We start from the raw sequence: 10,733 nt of genomic DNA on the forward strand, positions 1-10,733 counted from the left end.
CCAAAAGCAGGGCATAAATATATAGGTGACGTCATTGTACATCCGCTTCCTGTGTTTTCGCTGTTGGCGCGAGACTTATTCGAGTCTCTCGAAAGACTGCAAGTTTGACCGCCGTTACAACGAATGGAAAAGCTCCTAACTTTACGCCAACGGTTGCTGAACACGGACACTGTCGAGTAACAGCGTTTAGCGAGCTGGTAAGTTAATCCGTGTTGTTGTTCTTTTTTGTTCTCTCTGAACAAAGATTCGAACTGCTTTAAAGTGACGCTAATGTCAATTGCACACGCTACGCAATATAAACAATATGTGCCGTACCTGGTGTATGAAGCTAGCTACCGTTTCTCTATAGATAACCTGAATAGTCGACGTTATAATAACCGGTAACGACTGAGAATGTGATAACGTTACCTTGCGTAGCGCGGACGTAGATTCAAAAGTAACGTTTGGTGGTCCCCTGGTTAGTCTCGTTCCCGGGGGTTGTAACGTTACAGTAACTGTAACTGCCCTCAAAATATTGTCAAGCTGTCGCTAAATAACTAAAAGTTACCTAGGCTAGTACCACTTAAAAGTATTCAAACTTAACAACGTGGGCCACTCTCAGTATGTTTTCACTGATGTCCAACATGTGACGTGTAAATAAAGTGTATTAATATATGCAGATTCAGGCTCGTATATTGATTGAATTGATTGGGTCCTAAAGATTAACAATGTGAAGTTCACAGTAATCAACTTTTTTGTTGGTCTTTCTGTATCCTGCTGTGTTGCTGATTAGACTTATTCAGGATGAATTGTGAGCTTCTGGCAACATGCAGCGCTCTGGGCTATCTGGAGGGAGACACCTATCACAAGGAAGCTGATTGCTTAGGTGAGTGTTTTAATGTTTTAAATATTCATTTACATGACTTATCATCAAAGGGAATGTTGGTTTCATCCATTGAGAACAGGAACTGTCCTCCTAACTGTTTTATATCTGTTGCAGAGGGTGTGAAAGACTTGATCAGGTATCTACGCCATGAAGATGACACCCGTGACGTTCGCCAGCAGCTGGGTGCGGGCCAGATTGTACAGAATGACCTCCTACCTATGATAATTCAGCATGGACAAGACAAGGCTTTATTTGATGCCTGCATCAGGTATAAACCCTAACTTTTCACTTGCTCTTGAAAAATATATGCTGATGAATATGTATAAGAAGAGGGAGACAAATTATCTATTTGTTAATATATCATAATATGGTTTTCTAAAGTGGATTATTGATAAACCAGTGGCAATATTGTGATACATTATTGTTTTTACGGATACAAAGTATTGTTTTATTTAACATATTGTTGCTCATATGACATCACTCTGTTTTTCAGGCTCATGGTAAACCTTACTCAGCCTGCCATGCTTTGTTTTGGTAAAGTCCCTGATGATCCAGTGTTTAGACATCACTTTTTGCAAGTGACATCACATTTACAAGCCTATAAAGAGGTATTGTGATCTCAATATAACAATAATAAGTTCTGCCATCGTGGTAATAACTAGTTAATGTTTCAAATACATTGTATTTTATAATAACAAGTACTTTTTGTGTCCTCTGCTTATATTTTTAGGCATTTGCCAGTGAAGCAGTGTTTGGCATTTTAAGTGAGACATTATACACACTTCTGCAACTGGTGAGTGTTTAACTGGCAAAAAAACAACATTTCTTTTAGTGTTTCTTTCATTTTTATTCGTGAAATGGTTCTGTTGATCCATGCGTCTCTTGATGTCTATCCCAAGTCACCATGTTCTCTTTCAGGACTGGGAGCAGAGACAGGAGGAGGATAACCTGCTGATAGAGAGGATCCTGCTGCTGGTCAGAAATGTGCTTCATATACCTGCGGACCCGTGTGAAGAGAAGGTCTGACTTCAACATGAATATCAATGTGATCTCATAAGAGTCAGAGCAAAATTTCGGACAGTATCAGACTTTAGACTTCACCTCACCTGTACTTCTTCCTTTATGTCTGTTTCTCCATTAGAAAGTGGATGATGATGCCAGCATCCATGATAGGCTGCTGTGGGCCATTCACATGAGCGGTTTCGATGACCTGATCAAGTTTCTTGCGTCGGCACAGAGTGAGCAGCAGTGGAGTTTGCACGTGTTGGAAATGACCTCCCTCATGTTCAGAGACCAGGTTAGACAGAAGAACTCCTTGAAGGCACACGCATAGGCTTCCAACTTTCCGGTATTCAAGCTCTTCTTCTTTCCTTACAGACGCCAGAAGCTTTGGTGAGTGCCGGGCAGGCCCGGTCAGCAGAAGAGAAGCATCGAGACTCTCAGGAACTGGAGGCACTGAGGCAGAAGGAGCATGCAGCGAAACGCTCCCGCACGTTACAAAGAGGCACCAGGTACAATCAAGCTAGCTTCTATACAGTCTTCTTCACATTTTGGCTTGAAGAATGTCTTAGAAACCCCTGCCTATTACTTGCAGAAAACTTTTGTTTGTTTCCCAATATGTATATGGCTTATTGAAAGTACTGGAGCTTGAAAAATAGATGCTTATTCTGTTTGTGTGTGTCTCTGTTAATCTCTAATTCTCTCAGACACTCCCGCTTTGGAGGGTCCTATGTTGTTCAGGGCCTCAGGTCGATTGGGGACAGAGATGTGATTTATCATAGACATGTTCATGATGTGAGTAGTTAACTCCTCTACCTTATCTGTGATACAAAGCCTCATGCAAAATAATACAAATATGAATCTTTTTCCTTTTTTTTAGTTCAAAAACTATACCCATGACACGGGTAAAGCAGTGAGGCGTGTTCCCAAGAGGAATCGACAGGCTGGGGAGTGTAAGGACAAGCGCCGCTCAGCCTTAAATGTTCGTCTCTTCTTGCGAGAGTTTTGTGTGGACTTCTTGGAGAACTGCTACAATCGCCTCATGTACCTTGTGAAGGTAAGATGCTTTGACATGAATTACTTAGCAACCCATAAAATAATAACCCTTTGTGTCTTGTTTAATAGGATACAAATGGAAAATGTTATAAAAAAATATTTAATATTGTGTAAAATTTCATTTAAAGAAGATGTCTGATATGTTTATGTGCAATAGGTCACTCAAAACGTAAATCTTGTGTACATTTGTGGACCAATTTTGCAAAAGTTTCACAAGTATGTTGTAAGTAGAATACTCTTAAAATTCCTGGTCTCCTCTACAGGAAAGTCTAATTCGAGAGCAAACTGAGCAACATGACGAGACATACTACCTCTGGGCGCTCAGCTTTTTCATGGCTTTCAACCGTGGCAACGGTTTCCGTGCTGACTTAGTTTCTGAGACCATGTCCATCCGTGCTTTCCATTATATTGAGCGCAACATCACCAACTACTACGAGATGCTGCTCACAGACCGCAAACAGGCCACGTCTTGGTCACGCAGGTAAGATCCTTAGGAAGCAGGTAAATAGGAAAAATGTCCCACATGTGTGATGTTCCCCCGACTGACATCACTCGTTCTTTCTAGGATGCACCTGGCTCTAAAGGCATATCAAGAGCTGCTGCTAACTGTGAACGAGATGGACCGCTGCCAGGATGAAAGCATCCGCCAGAGTTCCAGTGTTATTAAAAGTAAGATACTAACTGCTCTTGTTGACATGGATCAGGGTTTCTGCTAAATTATTGACAGACTGCTCAGAATTTTATGAAATCGCAATTTACCGAACTCTTCGAGGGCTTCTTCCACTGATAATGGTGTGGATGAGTCTGACACATTTATAAAATGGGGTTGTATGTAATTATAGTTCTATTTTATTCATCTGTTTCTCTTCACTTTCTAGGCAACATATTTTACCTGATGGAATACAGGGAGATTTTCCTCACCCTGCTGAGGAAGTATGATGAAACCACACAGCCCCACTCCTACCTCAAAGACTTGGTGGAGTCAACTCATCTCTTCTTGCGTATGTTAGAACGCTTCTGCAAAGGTCGCAACAGCTTGATGGTTCAGGTTAGTGCTTCTGCTAAATTTGTACTGTGTGTGTGTATTCTTGCAATTAGTATCTGCTTAAAGGAGTCATAACCTGGTTTTATACGTATCCAGCCCCCCTTGGATCGCTTTGGATCAATTCGTAAAACTTATTAGAAAAAAAAAAAAAAATTTAATCAAACATTGAGCTTGTTCTGACCCTTTTTCGTACCGCGATTTTATCACGCGAGATTACGCGCGAGGTTTTGACTGGTCCGGATGTGCATTGTATAATATGTAATGAGGCGCGCGTTGATTCGCCGCAGGAAGGACAGAGCCGGGGGGGCTTGCCTGCATGCAGACTCCAAAACATAAACAGCCCCCTGTCATGGCGCACACACTAAATGACGAACCTTACGGAATTCAGGCATTTATGTACGAACCAGAGTCGGAACCCGAACCGGAGAGTGAAGAGCCAGAGACGGTTGAAGAGACACGTTTACAGCAGGACGTCAGGTAGCGGACGGGGGGGGGGTTGGGTGGTGAAAGAGGGGTGGGCTTATGCAAGTAGCCTCCACGGTGACGTCACCGTAGGCGCAGAATCAAAATCTCGTGCTTTAGGAATGCACACCCCTGTGTGCTATTCCTGTTCGGAAAAAGAGCAGAAGCGAAAAAACGGCGCCACTTTCAAACTCCAGCCTTTCAGGCAAGTTTCAACTGAGGTCAAACACAGATATGCATGTTTTAACAAGAGAAATTGCGATTTCCTGGTGATGACTCCTTTAACAAAATAATATCAAGTTCTGTTAACTCTGCAGAAAAGGAAAGTGAGGAGGAAAAAGTCTCGAGGTAAAAAAAAGCCCTCGACTGAAACTAGTCCAGAGGCTCTGGCAGAGACCTGGAAGATTGTGGAGGAAGAGCTGAAGGCGTCGGGGTTTCAGGTAAGTGTGAGAGTCCACCTCTAGGGGCAGCAGAGAGCTCCCAAAAATACACTGACATCAATGGATTGAATTGAAAGTTAAGGCTTAAATTGAACTGAAATCTTTTCTGGTCTACTAATCCCACATTTCTGCCTTTTCGGTGCAGTTGTCAGAGTCTTTAACTGAAAGCATCGTGCCATTTGATGCCACATCTGAAACTCCACTGGAGGAGCAAAAGACAGAGGCCATGGTGCGAGTGCAGGATGCCCTGCTGTTTCGACTGGCGCCAGAAGCGCTGGGGCTTCTGCGTGCTGCCAGGTCAGTGAGACTCGACATGCATTCGACCCCTCAGATTAATCTCACACGTTGAGTTGTTTAAGTGTTCGCCATCTATATGTCACTCTCAGAGAGGTGTGGCCAGAGGGAGATGTGTTTGGTTCAGCTGATGTGGAACCTGAGGAGGAACTCGAACTCCTGAAGCAGATCCTGCATGCCAACCTGCCAAGTAAGTTCTTTACTCAGTTCTTTTTATTTATGTGAGCCTTTGTATTACGGCATCTATTCACACCTTGCCTTTTGATTTCAGGGTCTTCTCCTCCTGAGCCTGTGGCAGAGGAGGAGGATGATGCAGAGTTAGAAGAGGAAGAGATGGAGTCTGTCCAGATTTCCGAAAAAGAGTTCAAATTTATAGACTTTATCAAGAGGTGAGGAAAATATTATAGTAAAAATAACCTATTGGCACTGCATGCAAAATAGTGCTGCTATGATCTTCCTAATGTGGCATGTTCCCCTTCTTTTATCCCTCGCAGGTTTTCCAACCCAAGTATTGTGCGTCCATACCTCCTCTTATTAAAGTCATACTCAAAGAACACACCGCACGAAAACCACTGCATCGCTCGAATGCTGCACCGCTTAGCCGTCGACCTCAAAATGGATGCCCAGATTTTCCAGCTGTCAGTTTTCAACCTTTTCAACAAGATCCTTAGTGACCCTGCTGCCGCTGCTTACAAGGTACAGTAGTGACACGAGAAAAACATTCTTCAGTGTTGTCAGGCAAGCTGTTTTATATATTGTGTAGATTAGACACAGGAAGTTACTTTTCTTTTCTCCTTCACAGGAACTGGTGACCTTGGCCAAGTTTGTGCTGAACCGTTTCTTTTCACTAGCAGCACAAAACAGCAAGGCATATGTTGAACTGCTGTTCTGGAAAAATGTGGGCGCTGTACGTGAGATGACTGAAGGCTACAGCAACGATGGGTTGGTGCTATTTTGTACCATTGTGTGTCATGTTAAGCTGATTGATTGTTGTTCCCAAGTTGCATGAAAAGATGCAAATGTACAAGACTGTAAGGCATTACATCATGGCTTTTACATTTATTACAAAATAGCAAAGACTTGGGTTCTGCTTTTCAAATGATTGCATCTCGTTGTCCTAATATGTCAGAGAGGAAACGAAGCCAACGTGGACTGAAGAGGAGGAAGAGGAGTTGCGGAACCTTTACGAGGAGCACCGTGATTCTGAAGGTCCGGGTTTTTTTTTTTTTTTTTTTTAATTATGAATAACAAGACACATATGCACACTGGACTTAGGTATAGATTATTTCATTGACTTGATTCTTGTGTTTAGTGCCAGATATAGTGGAAACTCTGCTGCCGTTACTCAGCAACAGCGGCCGCACTCGGCGCCAGGTAGTGACGCAGCTGGTGCATATGGGTCTGGTGGAAAATGCTAAAGCACTGAAGAAACAGAAGTACGTACTCCAAACAGAATGAGTTGAGTGTTAATGTAATGAAGAATATACTGCAGAAATGCTCTATACACTGCAATTTTGTTTTGTTTACCAAAAGGAAAGGAACCAGGATTGTTCTTTGGACTGAGGAGCAGGAGGAGGAGCTGCAGATGCTCTACAAGGAGTACAACGACTCTGATGGTACCGGACACCATATTGACATTGTGTAGCGCATGAAAGGAATACTAATTCATGCTTTGTGTGGTGACCCTTTGTAGTGACAAACATACATTTTCACAGATGTGCTGGGCAATATCATGAAGAAGCTCACAGCCAAGCGGTCCCGTGCACGTGTGGTGGACAAGCTGCTCAGTATGGGCTTGGTGTCGGAGAGACGAGAACTTTATAAGAAGAGGAGTCGCAGCAGTCAAGGGAAGAAGTCAGGAAAAGGAATGGTAAGGTTATTTCAGATAACTTCTTATATCTGATCCATAATGCAATTATTTGTGTTATGTTTTATAACACAATGGCCCAGATTTAGTTTGGGAATGAAGATCATGAATGAGTCTCAATAAAGGTCACTCCTTCTCTGCCATAGACTGAAGAGGATTTCCTAGAAACACTGACACAAAGCATCCCAGATGATCTTGGTGAAGAGGATGAGGAAGAGGAGGAAGAGTCTGAAGAGAGTGAGGATGATGAAGAGAAAGAAAGGGAAACTTCACCAAAGTCAGGAAGGAGGAGCCAGAGCCTGTACTCTACTGTGGAGAGGAGACCTGATGTAGGAACCGTGGTGAACGCTCTACAACAGGAAGGTGAGACAAAAGCCCTTTGTGTTTTCTTTAGTTCAGAGGGGATTGGCACATGGTAAAATATGAAATATTTCATAGAATAATATTAAGTATTATACATGGATTAGATGTATTTTCTGGGTCTCTTTTGAAATCAAAGAGGTAAACGTGTGTATGTTCAAAGACATGTGCGATGTCTTTAAATCTTAAAAGAATATAAGATAAAATATACAAATATTGTGTTTTCTTGTGACAGGCATGTCTGGACCCTTGTTGTGGCTACAGAATTGTCTTCACAAAACAGCAGATCACCGTGAAGAAGATGGTAAGTGAGAGTGCTTGCTATTTCTTTACTCATGTGCAAGTGATTATGGCTTTAAGGAAAGTTCGATATGTGGGGAAAATGTTTTGTAATTAGTGCTGTTCGGTTTGTTGATGACATTTTTGTGGTCCCTTCACAAGGTTTGTCCCAGGATGTGCCACTTGTTCCTCTGATGGAGGCAAATGAGGAAGCCATGGACAACAAGAGCTTCCGGAAGCTGTTGCGCAAACTGGGACTCCGACCACCTGCAAATGAACAGGTGTGATATTTCTGTGTGACATTTCACCTCCTATCCAGTAATTTCACCTCACTCTAATGATATTTGATGTGCTCTTTGTGCTTTCATTTGAGATTGTGTTGGAGTTTCTCACTTTGCTAAATCATTTGTAAAGATACATTTTAAACACCAGATGGCAACATACTTTTCAGCTGATACTTCACATATACATATATATTTTTTCTTTTACTATTCTGTAACCAGGAAACCTTTTGGAGGATCCCAGAAAAGATCAGCATATCCCAGCTCCGGAGTGCAGCTGCGGCTCTTAGTCCAAGAGAGGAAGAACCAAATGGGGACGGGGAGCAAGACCGTTCAAGGAGTCCAACCAGAGAATCCCAGGAGGAGGAGACGGAGGTCTCAGGTGAACAGCGAGCTCAGGCACTGAGAGCTCTACTGCTCACACGCAAGAGGAAACACCACACCTCAGAGATTACAGGTATGTGTAGGAGCTTCGGCTTCGGTGCCTTGTCTCAGATTACAGCAGTGAATAACAGCTCTGTCATGCAGGTAAGTGTTGAGTTACATACCTACGAAAATGGCCTGCTTTGTTTATCCAGCTGCCAAAAATGTAGATGCTTGCATTTCCCAAGAATGTAACAGAAACGGAAATCATGTGATTGTGAAGAACCTTTTCATCCTTTTGTTTTGCATCTCAAAATGTCAAATATAAGGAACATTAAACATCAGCAACATAGTTAGGATCAAACCTACTGGTAAGATTAATTTGATTTGCTAGTTAAAAGAATGGTTCCAACTGCTTTATATGGGAGAGGTGAAGCCACTACAAGGCTGTCTAATAACAGGGCAACACTGTATATAAGATGTAGTATTTTATTTATTATCTTTGATTAGCATTCTACTGCTAATCAAAGATGACTCAGGGATTGAGGATGACCTTGTTCATATTATTATTATACTTCTCTGTTGTTTTAAGCTCCTGAGTCAGATCTCACTCCTACTGGGGATACAGACAACACACTTAACAGGTGAGGCACGGCCCTATGTTTTTTTTTTGTTTAATCACTTAAGCCAAACCACAGCTGAGAAATATCTATTTTTAATTTTTAACACTCCTTAAATATTCATCTATTCCTGTCCAATCAGGTCCCAGGAGAGGAGCTCAACTAAAAGAAGCAGAGTGTTGGATGATGATGACGAGAATGGTATTTTATTGTCTATATCAATGTAGTGGTTTAGTGTATTAGTTTAATCATAACAAACTGGGCATTTAGCCAGAAAACTTAAGGTTAATAGTATGTTGTTGCACCTTATGTTATGCTAAGCTTAATGTCTGTGCTGCTGTAGTCCAGGACCAGTAATGGGCCCCCGATAATGGTGATGTTTGAATAAGACTGAACTGCAGCTTTTTGCTTACACATGACTGTTTTTTCAGAGGATGACTCCACCGCTCCGATGCATATGGAAACCGAAGGTGATGCCGATTCAGACAGGGAGGATATCTCTGCTCCTGTGAAGCGTAGGCGGAAGGTAGTCTTAATTGATGAAGAGGACGATGAGGATTAGGGACTTTGTTAATGGATTTTAAAAACTGCAGACGGGAGACGTAAAAGGCCCTCACATTCCTCTGAGGTCGATACAGCCCTCTGGAGGTCTGCAGTCCAGACAGAAGAAACTCTATAAATGGAGTCCCATACGATCCAATGAAAGACCAGCCCATGGATACATAGATCCTATTAAGCAATTTAATTTTTTTCACCTTGGGTAAGCTTGATTGGTGCCTTTATGTAGTTATAAGTAAATAAGTTCTGTCAGACTTGTATATTTGTTTATTATTTTTCTCTCAGCATGGATAATCATACTGATATTGCTGTCTGAGAAAGGTTTGCATCACAGGTCTTTTTGTCTATAACTTGAGTCTGAAAGCTGTAGGTTAATTGTTTCATCGTTTTAATAAAATTACAGACTAAAGTTCATGCTACTTATAAATAAAAAAAAAAGCGCTGTTGTCAAAATGTTGACTCGCTGGCATCTTTTGTTACTTTGTTGCACTGCATCATTTCAAACACTAGAGGGCACTTAAATGTTGAACTACTAGCTTTGTGAATTAGTTAATGATTTAAATACCTATTTGTAGAATATCTAAGTTGAACCCTGAATATATAGTATATCAATTAAAATAGTTTTTTTTAACAACATTAATTAGTATTGGTTCTGTAGTGAGTGAGGACAAGATCAATGAACACAGGGACTGATTAAAATTAAATCGGTCCATGTGTGTCTTACACTTCTCCGAAGATAACATAAACAAATGTCTTTTGATTGAGCTTTCTTCAACATGGGGATCCTGTAGCATGTGTATGTATACAGTTCCTGCCTGTAGTCGTTTTGCAGCTGTCGAAGGTGGTCTCTTGTCCCCACATCTGGACCATGTTAGCAACTTCCTGTCACAGCATCTGCTCTGCCCCCATCCCACACAGCCACAAGCAGACCTGACAGTCCTCAGATACTGCTGTGATTCAAGCATTTGAGCACAATGGTGGGTGAGAGTTCATGAAACTTAAGAGGTTAAAGGTGCATCTCTTCCTCTGCACACAGAATTGTCCAAATGTTCCCATGTATTAACCTGAACCAGGTTTGAACAGTGTATCCTGGCTATACAGCGATTACTCATTGTTTTGCAACCAGCACATAACAGCCTGGAGGCTGTATTGCATGAATGTTGGCAACAGATGCATTATGCAGTCATTAAGACATGCAAGTAAATAGATACCACATTTTTGTTTGTGGAAGACCTGGCTTTTCA

The 10,733-nt window shown here is 41.8% G+C and overlaps 1 protein-coding gene across 1 annotated transcript; it reads left to right on the top strand.

Annotated features, from left to right (window-relative positions):
- The first annotated feature begins 62 nt into the window (after positions 1-62).
- Positions 63-9,919, top strand: timeless (timeless circadian clock). The gene is made up of 30 exons (XM_084036970.1): positions 63-197; positions 773-865; positions 980-1,133; positions 1,359-1,473; positions 1,596-1,658; positions 1,784-1,885; positions 2,007-2,162; positions 2,243-2,376; positions 2,572-2,659; positions 2,745-2,921; positions 3,184-3,401; positions 3,486-3,589; positions 3,799-3,968; positions 4,745-4,867; positions 5,013-5,164; positions 5,254-5,351; positions 5,433-5,550; positions 5,656-5,857; positions 5,964-6,103; positions 6,291-6,370; positions 6,474-6,597; positions 6,695-6,777; positions 6,877-7,031; positions 7,175-7,391; positions 7,624-7,692; positions 7,830-7,948; positions 8,171-8,405; positions 8,904-8,955; positions 9,074-9,132; positions 9,363-9,919. The coding sequence occupies exons 2-30, from the start codon at positions 784-786 to the stop codon at positions 9,491-9,493; spliced, it is 3,720 nt and encodes a 1,239-aa protein (XP_083893096.1). The 5' UTR covers positions 63-197; positions 773-783; the 3' UTR covers positions 9,494-9,919.
- Positions 9,920-10,733: the final 814 nt, after the last annotated feature.

This window comes from Eutrigla gurnardus (assembly GCF_963514095.1).
Source record: "Eutrigla gurnardus genome assembly, chromosome: 2".
Lineage (NCBI taxonomy): Eukaryota > Metazoa > Chordata > Actinopteri > Perciformes > Triglidae > Eutrigla > Eutrigla gurnardus.

Bases quoted from the DNA above. Each gene is read 5' to 3' on its own strand.
- timeless (XM_084036970.1), top strand. From the start codon at position 784: ATGAATTGTGAGCTTCTGGCAACATGCAGCGCTCTGGGCTATCTGGAG. The intron at 2,377-2,571 runs GTACAATCAAGC...TAATTCTCTCAG, and splicing joins ACGTTACAAAGAGGCACCAG to ACACTCCCGCTTTGGAGGGT. The intron at 2,922-3,183 runs GTAAGATGCTTT...TCTCCTCTACAG, and splicing joins GCCTCATGTACCTTGTGAAG to GAAAGTCTAATTCGAGAGCA.